The 14,878-nt window shown below is 54.6% G+C and overlaps 3 protein-coding genes across 7 annotated transcripts in view; 1 reads left to right on the top strand and 2 right to left on the bottom strand.

The window, feature by feature from the left end:
* The window catches only part of CUL9 (cullin 9), a 36,996-nt gene extending 34,143 nt beyond the window's left edge, over positions 1 to 2,853 (bottom strand). For 4 of the 5 annotated variants that reach the window (XR_003968847.2, XM_032593167.1, XM_030315557.2 and 1 more), the window contains exons 1-2: positions 2,785 to 2,853; positions 511 to 1,114 (exon numbers count right to left, since the gene is read on the bottom strand). Coding sequence is in view for 4 of the 5 variants with exons in the window: in XM_032593167.1 (XP_032449058.1) it covers positions 511 to 1,105 (595 nt within the window). In the remaining variant the exon portion in view is untranslated. Of the gene's footprint in view, positions 1 to 510; positions 1,115 to 2,784 lie in introns of those variants that run through there. The other variant, XM_030315555.2, reaches the window with a different exon arrangement.
* Positions 2,854 to 3,480: 627 nt separating this feature from the next.
* Positions 3,481 to 13,235, bottom strand: SRF (serum response factor). The gene is made up of 7 exons (XM_030315560.1): positions 12,485 to 13,235; positions 10,577 to 10,843; positions 8,511 to 8,772; positions 7,829 to 7,948; positions 6,619 to 6,810; positions 6,137 to 6,213; positions 3,481 to 5,926 (listed from the first exon to the last, which is right to left on the bottom strand). Exons 1-7 carry the CDS (start codon positions 13,007 to 13,009, stop codon positions 5,831 to 5,833), a joined length of 1,539 nt encoding a protein of 512 aa, XP_030171420.1. The 5' UTR covers positions 13,010 to 13,235; the 3' UTR covers positions 3,481 to 5,830.
* LOC115513969 lies at positions 13,226 to 14,878 on the top strand. The gene is made up of 2 exons (XM_030315561.1): positions 13,226 to 13,603; positions 13,982 to 14,878. The coding sequence occupies exons 1-2, from the start codon at positions 13,247 to 13,249 to the stop codon at positions 14,228 to 14,230; spliced, it is 606 nt and encodes a 201-aa protein (XP_030171421.1). The 5' UTR covers positions 13,226 to 13,246; the 3' UTR covers positions 14,231 to 14,878.

Below are 14,878 nucleotides of genomic sequence, written 5' to 3'. Positions count from 1 at the left end.
TTCCTAAACTATCTATCTCCTACCCCAGGGGCTTTCAAACTTCTTTGCAACTGAGACTCTCCCAGGAAGGTATATACATTTTACTTGGTAACCTGATATAAATACACATACGTACAACTGAAACATATATTTAATGCTACATAACTTATCTTGCCAAGTGCTACCTACTAGTTATTCTACATTAAAAAGTGTTGGTTGTAACCCACCAAACTGATTTCACAATCAACAAATTTCAACCCACCACTTAAAAATATAAACCTACCCTAGTCTCTTCTCTGCCACTGCACTGAGAATGGACAGATAAACCAGGTACTATTATTTTTTCCTATTTATATACCTGTAATAGTTTATTAATTTATACTTTTTTTTTTTTTTTTGCATTGAATTGGTATTCAGCAATTCAAGAACTAGGAGTTCTTACAGAGTTGGGCAATCCCTCCTCTTTCTGTTTTTACTCCTCCTGGCCCCAATTTCTCCAGTACTTTCCTTCTTCCCCTGACTGTCTCTTACCAGCATCGTGGGCTGCCAGAGCCTGCAGCATCTTGCCAGCACTCCGACGGATCTGAGGCTCAGGGTTGCATAACATGTGCATAAGCAGGTCCAGGGCTCCTGTCTCCCTGAAGACCCCAGTGAGGGGCCCAATGCTGGCATAGGCACTGAGCACATGGATGGTGTGGAGCACAGCAGCTGTGAGGCTCGAGGTCCCACCTTCTGCCAGCTGCCTGGCAGCCCTGCGCACCAGTGCCCGCACATCAGCCTCCATCTCTCCCATTGCTGTGTCATCCAGACCTCCGGGATCGCAGGAAAAGCTTCCTGAACCCCCAGCTTGTTCATGCTGAGGTCCCTTAGATAGAGCCCGCTCACCTAACAGCATGGGGCAGTTGGCGTAGACTTCGGGGGTTGACAGCCACATGAGGATGTGCTCTGTCCTACCCTCTTCCACACCCACTCTGCTCACTTCCCCACACTTCAGAACACTCCATCGGATGAGGTATTCAGGATGCCCATCATGCCCAGGCCGCTGTCGAATAAGCTCTTCAGGATATGCCTGCAGCTGGGGCCCCAAGGGCACCATGACGTCCCCAGCACGCCGTTCCCCCACCATCCTGACCTCCTGGGACACAGAAGGAGAAAGATAAAGGTAATGAGGGCAAAGGAAAAGACTACACCGACGGGGTGGAACCTTGAGACATAGATTGGGTGCAGGGTGGAAGTTACAGGCCAAATAGAAAAAGCCAAACATAGGATGAAATATATAACGTGAACATACTTTGGGATTTATAAGGAAGGAGAATGCAGTGGAAACAACAACAGGATGAAATGAAGGGGTTTAAGAGATGGAAGAGGTTACAAGAGAGGATAAGAAGAAAAGGGTAACAAAAAGAATGACAGTTAAGCAGGACAGTCTGAGCAGAAGAGCAGTATGGCTGAGGGCTACAGATCAAGACTTAGAAGGATAACATGGGTGGGCAGACAGGACAGCAGCATGGGAGACAGTGGGACAGAACAAATGTGGATAGTCAGGATGCAGGAGGGGTAGGAGAGGGAGTAAAAATGACAGCATAAAGCTGGAAGGTGGATATAAACGAGTGGGCCATAGCAAATAGAGAAAACAGACAACGGAGGCTGGGCAGTGGGCACCCACATCCAGATAACTGGATGGGAAAGTGTATCAGAGTATTGTGAGCAGGAGAGGGGCTGAAGGGGCCAGATTATATTATAGGAAAAAAGACCAGGACCCACCTGGCACTTAAGCTGTATGTAGGGTGAGGTTCATAAATATGGAGATGGTGATCATGGAGTTGAAGGGTAGGAAATAAGGTCAGGAGATGATGAAGATATTAGAGACGCAATATGGCACAGAGGAGAGTCAGATTAAGAGTGACTTCGAATTCTGGCTCTTTCACTTACTCTGTGATTATTTTTTGGACAAGTTGCTTCATCCCTGAACCTCAGTTCCCTTCTCTTCAACATGGTAACAGTATTCATACCCACCCCATGAAGCTGTGGTAAAAACTAAATAAGATCATGTATGTAAAGCACCTAGAGCAGCCGCTAGCACATCGTGAGAGCTCAGTAAACACAATCTAATATTCTTAGCTGGAGAAGGGAGGGGCAGTCCTCAGATAAATTTAGTCATTAAGCCAAAAGATGATAAATGGGAGTGGGAAGACGACTAAGCTGGTGATCAGGAAAAGGTATGTGTGATATAAAGCAGAATGGGGACAATGGGGAGTGGTAAGAGTAGGAATGGGGGGGGGCGGGGATAGAAGACGACAGAAGAAAAGCGTGAAGAAGACGGGAAACATGGGATGTGGAACTCAATGGGGGCAGGGGTCCTAGTAGTGTGGCGGGGGTCGGGGTGGGGTTGGGGGGACAAGGCAGGGAAGTGACTTAGCGATGGACAACCGATGAGCAGGGTGAAGTAAAACAACCGATGGGCTAAAGTGGGGGGTAGAAGCAGAACTATCATGGGCCTAGAACAGAAGCTGTAAACTGAGCTGTGGGGGTGAGGTCTGGACCTGGGGATGAGACAGCAGGTAGACGCGTGTAGGAAGGTCAGGCCCAAGCTTGCAGACCATGGGGTGGCGGAGGCCACTAGGGCAGCGGAACGGCTTTAGGAGGCGGGGTGAGGATGGGGGGGCGCGGTCCGAGGAGGCTGACAGGACCGAGAGAATCTCAGAGAGCAAGACCTGGCTCCCGTCGTCAACCCCACGGAGACCGCGTCTGGGAGCGGGAAGGGAACGCGGCAGGGACTGGGTCGCCTCAGGACCCTCCTCTCACCTCCCACCGCCCGGCTTGGCCCTCGCTGGGAGCCAGCGGCCGGTCCCGCCGTCCTGGCCCCGCCTCTTCAGCAGCTCCCTTCCGGGTCACACCGCGAGGGAGGGCCCGGCCCGGCTTCTACGGGTCCCCCAACGTCCCACAGTCGAGCGTGGCGGAAGGGCGCGCGAGTGGAGCATGCGTAGTGGCCGCGCCGCTGCGTTGGGGGCGCGCTGCAGTCAGAGGCGGCGCTCGCTGTCGCGTTGCTCCTCGTTGCAGAAGTACGCAGCGCTTTCCCTCCATCACCTCAGAAGCAGCATTGGCATGCAGTGGGTCGGCTTCCCCATCCACCAGAAACCTACACCTTCAGCCCGGAGCTGCCCTTTGAGTTTTCACGAGGTCACGTGGCCATGAGTTTCCCAAACCCAAACTCCTTAAGCAGTGGTTTGGCTTGGTTGAGTCACTTTACCTATAAATTAATATGGCTCATCTGTGTGTTGGCCTAAACACCTAACAAAACCATGCACAAAGATAAAGGCTCCAGCTCCCCGAAATGTTCCTTAGATTAAGCCGCAGGGTTATACAGCCCAAAGCTCCCCTTAGCTTTGCCCTTGTTCTCATCAAGCAGCCAGGCTTGCATCTCAGAGCAACGTTTAGAGTTTGATTCCTTTTCATTCTTCCCTCCCTCCCTACACGGAGAAACGGAGGCAAAGACCCCACTGTCTGTGCACAAAAATGATACATTTATTGAAAGAGTATTTTTTTAATACAAAAGAAAGCTCTGTACATAGGACTGTGACCATGTCCACTATTCCTGGGTCAGCATCCCAGGGGAAGTAGAAACCACTTACATACACACTCCACATTCATACACACACACGCACACACACACACTCAGGCACACACACTTGCACACACATGCACACGCGCACGCACATACACACACACACACTCCAGAGCCACCAAGGAAGGGAAACACCAAGGGTTGCTGCACATATAAATGCCACCTCATCCCTGACGCACACATGTTCTCCCAAGGCCACGCTCACACAACACACATTATAAGCACTTTGCCTGATTCACTCACTGGGTCTGTCTTTCACGAGAAGGAGAGGAGGAATTCATCAGTCTCCTTCCCTGGGTGGGGGAGTGGGGAGTGAGTGAATGATCGTGGAGTGAAACAAGAGCAGAGAAAGGGGGCTGGGCAGTTACAGACCTGAGTCCCAAGCTCCCCCACTCTCTGGCCCCTGATTTGCCATGCCCCAGCCTTGTAAGCCACCCATAAACCCCAGCTATCTCCAGGAGAAAGCCCAGAATGGTGACTTCCATCTTGGTACCCCAAACTGGGGCAAGACAGCAATGGGGGTTAGAGGTTACAGGGGTTCTCAAACATGTCGGCAAATCATCCCCTTGATAACTAGGCTGTGCACAAAAACTTCCCCCACCCCTTCACCTAATCACAGAAGCAGGATTGTTCTTCCTGAAGGCAGTCACAGGGGTTAATAAAACTCCACCCCAACTGCTGCCCTGTTCTGAAAAAAAGCTCCCTTTCTGGATATAGGGGTTGAAGGTAGGCTCTGACACAGGGTAAAAGACCCTCCCCCTATGCTGGCCCATCCTCAAGGTCTACCCCGTAGCGGGCAGAGTGGGGTAGGGCACGGCCCCTGTACAAATTACATAAATACTGAGGTTACACTTAGAAAAATAAAGTCATTTTCTTCAAGGCTTTTTGTCTTAATTTAAAAAAGTTACAGTAGCTGCTCACTCCCTGGGAGAGCTGCCCATTTCTGGCTCCCCTATCTCTATACTCAGCCCAAGAGCTGCTCCCGTTTCTTCTGCCCCCCATTCCTGCCTCTCACCCCCTCCCAGACCCCACCCTGCTCACTGCAACTTGGGCCCCAGGCAGCTGCAGGCCTGGGGGAGCGCAAGGCTGCAATGCCCATGTGTGTGGCACAAATGAAGTCAGTTGCCTCTACCTGACACCCTCCCACCCCCGCCCCCACATTTGGTCTCCCTCTTCCCTCTCCCTTGCAACAGCCCTAAAGGGCAAAAAGAGACCCAGGGCTGTGGGTCACCCTCCCCACCCCGTTGGGGCATGGCCTGAGGGCCCCTCCCCCGGTTTTCTCCTGGAAACAACCCAGGACCGGGCAATCCCAGAATCTCCCCTACACACCGGTGGGCCCCGAGCTCATGGGGTGGCTCTGTCCCCAGAGGCCCAGCCAGTTCCGGGGAGCCCCAGGGCTCCCCAGGGAAGGGGAGCTTGGGGAGGGAGGGGGACGAGAAAAACGCCATAAAAAAAAGTTTAAATATTTTAAAAATATATATTTATAGATTTGTTTTCACTTCGTCTCCTCAAATAAAAAGTTCAAAATCAACTTTAAGTAAAGCAGCTGGGAGGAGAGGGGGGGAAGACAGGGTGAGAGGGAACACTGGTGGTTCCCTCCAACCCGGGAGTCCCTGGAGTCCCAAGGGGATTGGCAAGGCAGGGCAGGGCAGATGGCCCCAGAAACCTGCTCTGTGCACAGGCCCAGTTCTCAGGAGCTGCAGAGACAACGGGGCGGCAGCGTGAGGGAAGAAGCCCCATCTCCCCAGGTGGCTCCCTGAGGGGCAGGGGTAGGGCTTTTTTTGTCCAGCCTGTGACAGACACAGGGCTGACACAGAGTCAGCAAGGCTGGGAGAGGACCCCAACTGCTTCCTCAGGGGGAACACGGTGCCTAGTCCCACAGAGGCCTATGTGTGGGAAGGTGGGGCACGGTCCCATTGGATAAGCTAATACTCATGGCAAACATGGAGCCAAGCTGGCAAGGGGAGTCTGAGGAGGGAGGACAGCCCCACCATCAACAGAAAATGGGAGGTGGAGCTAGGAGGGGAGGGTGAGGGAGGACGGGGTGGAGGGCAGGCTGGCCCATTTCTTTGGCTGGAGTGAGAGGGCTCAGTCCCGTGGCTGCCCACTCCTCCTCCCTGCCTCCCTCCTGCGGCCCGTCAACGTGTGTGTAAAGAAAACGTGAAAAGGCAACAATAAATAAGTGGTGCCATCCCTTGGGCCATCTGTCCAGGGCGGCAGGGCGGATCAGTCACTCTTGGTGCTGTGGGCGGCGTCCAGGTTCACCACCTGTAACTCGGTGAGGTTGCTGCTGCTCCCAGCCTGCTGCCCTATCACAGCCATCTGGAGGGAAAAGGATGTGTAAGGAAGAGGGACCAGCCAGGGGAAGCTCCCACTGCTTGCCTGCCTGTCCACCACAGGCCTGACCAGGAAAACAGGCCTCCTGACTAGGGATCTTGGCTTTGACCAATAGGTAAATTGAATCCCCAAGGTCAAGATAAAGGAATGGCTGGCTGGCTGGCTGGCATGGGGTGAAGGGTGCCCCCCACCTACCTGGTGAAGCTGAACTGCAGAAACAGGGATCTGCACTGTCCCAGATGGTGCCGTCAGGAACACCTGGGGGACACCACCTGCAGTGGGAAACCACAAAAGATACTCAAATCGCCTGCTCAAGTGAAACTTCCAGATTATCGGAGAAGTGATGATAAATGCACAAGTGACCCGGTAAGCTTCAGACGTACGTGCCCAAAGGTGAGTGTCCAAATGTGTCCGTGTCCATGTGTGCATGTAGGTATGCGTTTTCAAGTGTGCATATGTAGCCTAGTGAACAGCTATGGGTGTCAAAATATATGTGCAAGCATCTGTGTGTGTGTGTGTGTGTGTGTGTGTGTGTGTGTAGGTAGGTATATGTGTGGACATCCTAGTTTGTGTATGTGAATGTGTACATCTAGGTGTATATGTGGGGGACCATTTGAGTATGTGGTATATAAGGGAGGAAATGGTCCTCCTTTCCTCAGCCCCACCCCACAACTCACCTTGTTCCTGGACCTGGCTGTGGGACACCTGCATGGTGGATGGCGCCTGGGAGAAGGCATTGAGCACGGTGAGGCTGCCATCAGCCAAGCCCGAGGTGGGTGCATACATCACCGCATGGGGACTAGGGTACATCATGTGGCCGCCCACAGTTGTGGGCACGGATGACGTCATGATGGTGGCGGGCAATGTCACTGGCAAACACAGACACACATCTGTGAGGTTGGCACTGGCCCCCATCCCACTCCCAGGAATTCCAGGACTCCAGAGCCCTCATGACACTTCCCAGGTCAGAAGTGGGAGAAGACTCATTCCTCTGCTCCCTTTCATCAACTAAGAAAAGCCTTATTTTTTTCTTGAACACAAGAGCACCAACCTTTAATTGTATCCTATCACATTGTACCATTCAATTGTCTATCTGCTGAATTCTTTGTTCCCAGACCCTAAGGCCCTGGGAAAAACAAAGATTACAATGACTGACCCACTCCAAGGAAACTCACATACTCCCTTTTCAGGGGGTTCCATTATCCCATTTTTATTTGTTCTCACTTCTCCCTCTTTCTAAACGTGTGGCTAACAAACTCATCTTTTAAACATCAAACGTTAACGTGCATAAGGTCACCTGGGATCTTGTTAAAAAGCAGATTCTAATTCAGTAGGTTTGGGGTAAGACTTAAGAGTCTGCATTTCTATCAAGCTCCCAGATGATGCTAGGCTTCTGTCCATAGACCACACCTTGTGTAACAAGACTGTCACTAACAAGAACTTAAAATTAATTTTATTTTGAAAGTGTCTCATCATTTCTGAAATGACTAGAGACACCAAGAGGAATTACAGCTACTCAGAACCTAGGATACCCTCCCACAAGGAAACTGCTTTATAAATCTTTCCTGATAATTAAGCAAACATGTGTCTTTGGGCAAGTAACTTCTTTCCGGGCCTCCAGCTTCTCATCTGAATGAAGAGAAGCGTGGCCTCAATGCTCCCTAATTTCTTCCTGGAATCCATAGCCCTACCACAGGGCAGGATTCCAAACCCAGCCATCCTCACCTGACTTTCCCATAAAGGATTAGAATAAGGGTTAAGCCAAATGCCTCCATCTCCACATTAAGAAATTCTCAGACCTTAGTTATAGGAGGGATATTGCTGGGCACTTTGCTGCTAGGCCTCATGAATGAGGCAGGGCAGGGAGGTGAGAGTTTTGAGCTATACCTGTCCCGCTGGAGGAGGTCTGCGTGAGGTCTGTGCTGCTGTCGCGAGAGGGAGACGCTTGCTGTGGGGCCTGGTGCACCTGAATGGCCTGCACTGGGACCTGCTGGGCCACTGCCCCACCTATGAGACACAGAGACTTACTCATGTTCTGTCCTACCCATCCACCACCTGCACCAAGCACCCACAAACAACCCTAGGCCCAGGGTCTGGCACACTGCTCCCCAATTCCCATAGCTATCTTTCCTGGGAGCTAAAGAGGCCCTTTGTGTCCTGAATCTTGTCTCCATAGGTTTCTGCCCTCTGCTCGTGCCCTTCCCTCCTCCTCCCACCCCAGGCCTTGCCTCTGCCTCCTTGGTTGACATAGGAGCTAGCACTGAACCATCAAGGACATGACCTATCCTCCACTCAAGGTAGGGAAGTGGTGGAATGTCTATGGTCCCTGTGGCAGTGGGGGGCACAGGGCTGGGCTAGCTAGACAAGGCCAGAGAGTATGGTTGAAACTTATTGACAAGGATAATAGGGGTCCCAGTGGGGAAGGGTGTGCCTACCAGTGGGACATAAGAGGCTTCTCTCAGGCTCTGGCCCCTGCCCACCCTCCTTCTAGCAGGGAAAGAGGTTCTCCTTGTGCCAGCCCTAAACCCACTCTTGGCACCTTCAGTTTGCCTCTTGTGACTTGACTCACCGGGCATGAGGGTGAAGCTGGTAGGCAGCTGCATGAGGCCTCCGGAGGAGACAGGGCCACTGCCTGTACTCTTCAGCACAGTCCCGTTGGCACTGCTGACAGCGCTGGGGCTGACGCTAGCAGACACTGGTGCCAGGTAGTTCGTGATGGGGAAGGAGGGGCCGCTGCTGACTTGCATGGTGGTAGAGGTGCTGGGTGCTGTTTGGATGGTGGAGGTGGTACCCGGCAGGTTGGTGACTGTGAACGCGGGTTTCGGTGTGTCCTACACCCAGAGGAAAGATGCAGCAGTGAGCTTCTACCGGACCCTGCCCCTGCAGAGGCTTTGTGTGGCGTGACACAACCCAGACTGGAACCAGTGAACTTGGGTTCAAACCCCAGCTCTGCCATTTACCTGCCGTCTGACCCCTGGACAAGTTACTGAGCTGCTGAACTTCAGTTTCCTGTCTGTAAAAGGAGAAGACCTACCCCCATAGGTGTTGTGAAGATTAATAGGTTAACACACATAAAGTTCCTGACACCTAAAAAGAGCAGTAAGTATTTGCTGCTCTGCTGATGATACCATCCCAATTCCCTGAATTCTCTGCCCCAGTGGACTGTGGTAAATCACATCGGCTGGGGGACCAGGACACAGGGGTCTATTCCCGGCTCTGGCAGTGATCATCTATGTGACCCTGGGGAAATCACTTCCTCTTTCCGAGCCTCAGTTCTCCTCTTCTGTAAACATGAGGGGGCTGGGCTACTATGTCCTTTAAAAAATCTTTCCAGCTCTGATTTGCCAGGCTTCTGAGATAGGGACAAGAGTTTTTCAGGGAATTTAGGGTTTCAGAGAGATCTTGGGTGTTTGGCAATTAAGCACTCATGCCAAATACTTAACGATTTAAACTATCAATGGAATTTTTTAAATACATAATTTATTATTATTTTTATGTTTGTTTATTTATTTATTTTGAGAGAGCACGTGTGCACATGGGGGAAGGGCAGAGAGAGAGAATCCCAAGCAGGTTGTCAGCCCGAACCCTGAGGCAGAGCTTTATCTCACTAACCAGGAGATCGTGACCTGGGCTGAAATTAAGAGTCCGATGCTCAACCGACTGAGCCCCTATTAAATAGGCGCTCCTATTAAACTGGCAAAGGAATTTATTCCTTCCACAAAGTTCCCTGGGAATAAATGAGCCCTACTGCTTCAAGAGTTTGCAATTACAGATGATAGGCCAGTAAGAGGGGGTATCCCGGAGCACTGACCCTCCCCTCAGCGAGCCTTTGTTCTTAGAAGGGGAAGGAGGAAGCCACAAACTGAGAACCAAGCCCAGAGAACTGAGGGGGTTCAAATACTGGGGGTGGGTCAGTGCGGGATGTTTGCTAGGCAGCTGAGCTCGAAGCCTCTGATTGGCGAAGGCGTTGCTAAGGCAAACAGTGCCGCTTCCTCCGATTGGCCAGTTAGTGAAGGGCCACCCGGAAGGTGGGGCTCCCCAGAGGAGCAATGGAGGAAGCCCCGCCCCCTCTCCTTACCGGGAAGAGGAAGGGGGAGGCGTAACTAGGGCCAGCATCCCTAGCAGCAGCGAATACACTCCCTAAACATGCCCAGGCCCGGACATCCTGAAGAGGTAGGCGGCTGGCTAGTAAGGTAGTCTCCAGCCCAGTCAACGAGCCCGCCCGTCGACAGTGCTGGGTTCCCAGGACCCTGGAGCCCACGAGTGCTTCCTTCCTACTCCCTGGCAACTCAGCCTGCTGCGAGGGCAGGGCTAAGCTACGCCCCCGCCCCCAGCAGGGAGACAGCTGGCGGGAGGAATGCAAGGGCCCTGCCAGGCGGGCGGGCTGCAGGCGGGAGGCCGGCCTGGAGCCGGAGCCGGCCTTATAAGGGCACGGAGGCCGCCCGCTTATCTAGGGGGCCGGCCTCCTGTCAGGATGGCGAGGATGGACACCTGTCCCCTAGGATGAGGGGCACTAACCCGGCTCCATCCCACCTCGGTGGGCACCTAACCTGAGGGAGAGACGGGGACCCCCTCCCCTCTCTGCCGGTGAAGTCCCTCCCCTTCCTTCCCCTCAGATAGGCGACCCAAACACACCTTGGTCTCCCCACTGCTGTCGGACTCCGACACCTGGTAGGTGAGGTCTGTCTCTTCAAAGCCCGTGGCACTCATTCTCTGGTCTGTGGTGGGGTCTGAACGGGGTGGAGAGTCTGGCGAGTTGAGGCAGGTCTGAATCAGTGCCTTGCCAGTCTCACTGGTGATCATTGGCTGCAGTTTGCGGGTGGCAAAGGTATACACATGGCCTGTTTCACTGGCCACCAGCAACAGCACCTGTGTCCCTGTCAGCGTGGACAGCTCATAGGCCTGGGGGTAGGGGGGAGGAGATGGGTAGGTCAGCCAAACTATTTCTCTCTACCTTCCTTGGGAAGTAGGGAAGAAAAGAAATACACAGTGATCTCAACCCCCTGTCCGCCCCCCTCCGCCCCCCAGGGACCTTCCTCTCCAGTGACTGGGGCACGGAAAGGGTCTATCAAGATATCTGGAAGTGAGCTGGAGAGCAGAAGAACTACCATGCTCCTCCTTTGAGGAGCAGCCACTGACCTGCAGATACCTCAGGCACAGTCACAGCCCCCTAGTGACAGAATATATAACCTCAGGGGACTTGGGGTGGCAGGGGGCAGATAGCTGCTCCTGACTACAGCTTAGTGCCAAGAGCCTCATGGAGAGAGGGCTCTCACCCACTCTTCACTGTCACAGGAACCAAACTGAAGTTGCTATCACACTGTAAGTCGCATTAGGGATAAGGGGCCACGCCAAGTAAGTTCTAAGCTGTCCCATGTTTCTTCCCGGAAACCACACAAGCCCTAACCTGTTGCCATTTGTCCTTCTGCCCTATAATACTGTGTTACCCCCTTTTTTCTTTCTTTGTCTTGATGCAGTAGCATCTGGAATGATGGGAGAGGAGACGGGGGCTAGATTAGCAGCTACCACCCTTCCATGAGCCCAGGAAGGAAACCAAGGGTGGCCCCATGGATGGTATCCTTACTCTCCCAAAAGTTCCACAACCCACCTTGGAAGCAGCTCTGGTTTCTATAGGGGACAGAAATAAACACTATCCAATGTCCCCAGGGTTCTAGCTTGTTTCCCAGTTCACCTGCTTCCATCCCTTCCCATATCTTCTACACCTCAAGACGGCTCCTTTCCTCATCCCTATTGACTGGATTGCTGGCTGGAAGAGGAAGAATTTCTAGGTACCTCTGCAAACCTCCCTGCCTTCCCCCAAACTCCATGCACAGATTCTCCCTAGGGCTGGAAACACCACTTGTCCCAAAGGCAGATGGTTCTGAAGTCTGTCCTGCAGGGAGTGTGCAGGTTTCCAGTGGATGCAAAGGAAGACACATGGCCATCGCTCGACTCAGTCCCTGCTGCTCAGGGCAGCATCAGTTCTGCTTTGCTCCCTTACCTGGGGCTCTTAAGCCCCATTGGGTCATCATACCTGTCAGTCCTTCCAGCCAGCACTACTCTTGTGGTGCCCACCTTCTTCCCACACATGCTGGCTCATTGTTGTTACAGAGCTTCAGCCTCTTCACCTCCATACCTTCCCTTGGCCCCCTGCTTTTCCAGCACCCTCCCCCGAACACCAGAAGGCATTGGATCTAGTGACCCCCGCGTCTCATTAACCACCTTCCAAGCAGCCTCCAAGCTTCCCACAACCACTCTTCACCCCTTCACTCCGCAAGGGCCCCGTTCCTCTCTCGCGCCCGTCACTCCCACCTCGGCGCCTTTCCCCTCTTCTCTGGACGTTCGCGGCATCTCCCCTCTCCCCACATTTCCTTAGCGCCCCTCCCCTCTCGCCCTCCTGGGGTAACAGCTATACCCTCCCACACAGCTCCTGCAGACTCGCCGCCTCTCACCTCCGCCTCGGCTCTGCCTTCCTCCCGAGCTCCCCCTGCGCGTCCCCACCCTCCGTGTCCCCTGTGGCCGGCCAGCCTCCCGGCCCGGTACCTTCTTCATGATGCCCGTCTTCCTCTTGCTGAAGGTCGTGTAGCGCCGCAGTTTGTTGTCGATGAACTCCATCTTGATCTTCACGCGGCCCCGAGTCTTCTTACCCGGCTTGGCCCCGCTCACCGCGCCGCTCACCGGCCCATAGCCCCCGGTGGCCGCCGCCGCCGCCTCGGGCCCACCGACCACCACGCCGAGCTCCATCTCGCTCAGGCTCCGCTTCAGGCCGCGCCGCTCCGCGCCCAGCTCCTCCTCCTCACCCGACTCCGAGTCGCCCTCGCTGCCGCTGTAGAGGGCCCCCGCGGTGGGCGCCGGGGTGGTTGTCGCTGCTGCTGCAGCCTCCCTCTCGAGGCGGCCCGGCCCGAGCCCCGCGCCGTTCCCGGGAACCCGGCCCCCGTTAGCCCCGCGAGTCCCGCCGCCGCCGCCGCCGCCACCTCCCGGCCGCCCCGTCGGGGTCCGGTTCAGGCTGCCCCCCAGGGCCGAGCCCCGGCCCAGCGCCGCCGCGGCCCCAGCTTGGCTCGGTAACATGGCGCTCAATGCAGGAGGGCGGACGGGCAGTCAGCGAGGAATCGGAGCCGCCGCCGCCGCCGCCATCGGCTTCCCGGCTCAACCCGGCACTCCCGCTGCTGCTAGAGCCTCTATCGCTGCCGCCGCCGCCGCCGCTGCGAACCCGGGGCCCCTGCACGCCCGGGCCGACCTGGGCCCTCACTTTCCTGCCCCTGTGGCCCGGGTTGCCCCAGGCCGCTCGGAGCGCCCCCTGTCCGTATGCTAGGGCGGCGCGCCCGGCGGCCGTCAGCGTCCCCCGGGGGGCAGGGGCTGCTGGCCGCGGCCGAGACGGCGGGTGGAGGGGGCCGGGACCACGCGCTGGCGGCGGAGGGATCCCCCGACCCTTCCCCCCATATAAAGAGATACAATGTTTCCTTTTATGGCGAGGCCGCTCCTTATATGGTGAGCCCCTGCGCCCCCGCCGCATTGGTCCGTGGTTCCGGCACCTCCGCTCCCCATTGGCCCACAGGGAGCGCTTATTTGCATAGACATACCGAACTCGCTGCTGTCATCCCGCGTCAGACGGCGACTCCGAAAGGGGAGGAGCCGACGCCTCTTAAAGGAACAGGAGAGGAGGTACGACTCCGCCCCCCTGACCGGAGAATGGTGGAGAGAATTGGGAGGAACCTGCTGAGGGGAAGCCTGGGAGTGGACCGGAGTTCAGTCCCGCGGAGAAATGCGAGCAGCACTAGGAACCCGGCATTAGAAGGGCTGGAAGCAAACACTGGGGTAGTTCCTGAGTGGATTGTGCGTGTTGCAGTAAATGGTATAATGCAGCCCAAATTCCAAGGGAGTGCAGGGATTGGAGCACTTCCGCACGCCTTCCTAAGGGAGGCAAAATTTACTGGCTGAGCCGAGGAGGCTTGGGTCCCTGGCGTCCAGACTTGTCGCTTCCCCGCCGCTCCAACCCTTCCCCTCCCCCCGACTTCCTTTCCCTTTCCCTCTCTTTTCCAGGCAACGACACTTTCCCACCAGGCCGGCTCCCCGGTCCTCATTCATCATCCTCTATACTGGAGGGATCTTTGGCAGACATACATCTGGAAAAGACCGGGGGGAGACAGTCGGCCTCCCAGTCCCCGAAGGGGGCAGGGAGACGAGATGAAGATCAGTGAAGACTTCCAGCTGCGGGCTGGGCTGGGGGAGGGGGTTGTCCCGGGGATAAAGCCCACCCTACCGCCAGTGCAAAGGCCTGGGAAAAAGTAGAGCCAGACAGAAAGTTTCAGCAAATAAGCCAGCCAGCCAGCATGCGCTCGCGCACACACACGCGCCCGCGCACACAAACGCACACACACGCGCGCGCGCGCGCGCACACACACACACACACACACACACACCCTCTTACCCTTCTATGGAAAGCCCATGAAGGGGTGGGCGGTTAGAACTGGAGCGCTGCAAAGCCCAGGTTCAGGGTTTGGGTCTGGATCTCAGCTCCAAGGCCGTGAAAATATCTTGCTTGGGCTTTGCAGTTACAGAAATTACTCAAATCTGGAATCAGCCCCTTTCTAGCCTGCGCCTGGAAATAAGGGTTCGACCTCTCCAAACTCCATCATATTCCTCATTGTTGGTACCCATCCGCTGAGGTTCTTAATGCAAATTACATGAGATAAAGGCTAAAAGCATAGAGTAAGTCGTCAGTTAATAGGAGCTCCTGGGGTAATCGATTCCTCCCTGGAATAAACATCGGGTTGTTTTGAAGGGGATGGGAGAGTGATATTTCCTTTACTTAAAAATTTTTGTGAAGACTAAATAAAGTGGTTGGTTTTGTTTGACCCATTAGTGGTAGTGGTAATGAAATGAATTTAGTGTACTGCAACCAGCATTTAAAATAATAAATGAGTACCACAAAAAGCA

This window comes from Lynx canadensis, chromosome B2 (assembly GCF_007474595.2).
Source record: "Lynx canadensis isolate LIC74 chromosome B2, mLynCan4.pri.v2, whole genome shotgun sequence".
Taxonomy (NCBI): domain Eukaryota; kingdom Metazoa; phylum Chordata; class Mammalia; order Carnivora; family Felidae; genus Lynx; species Lynx canadensis.
The sequence above is the reverse complement of the archived record's forward strand: the minus strand, read 5'-3'. Positions and strand labels throughout refer to the sequence as shown.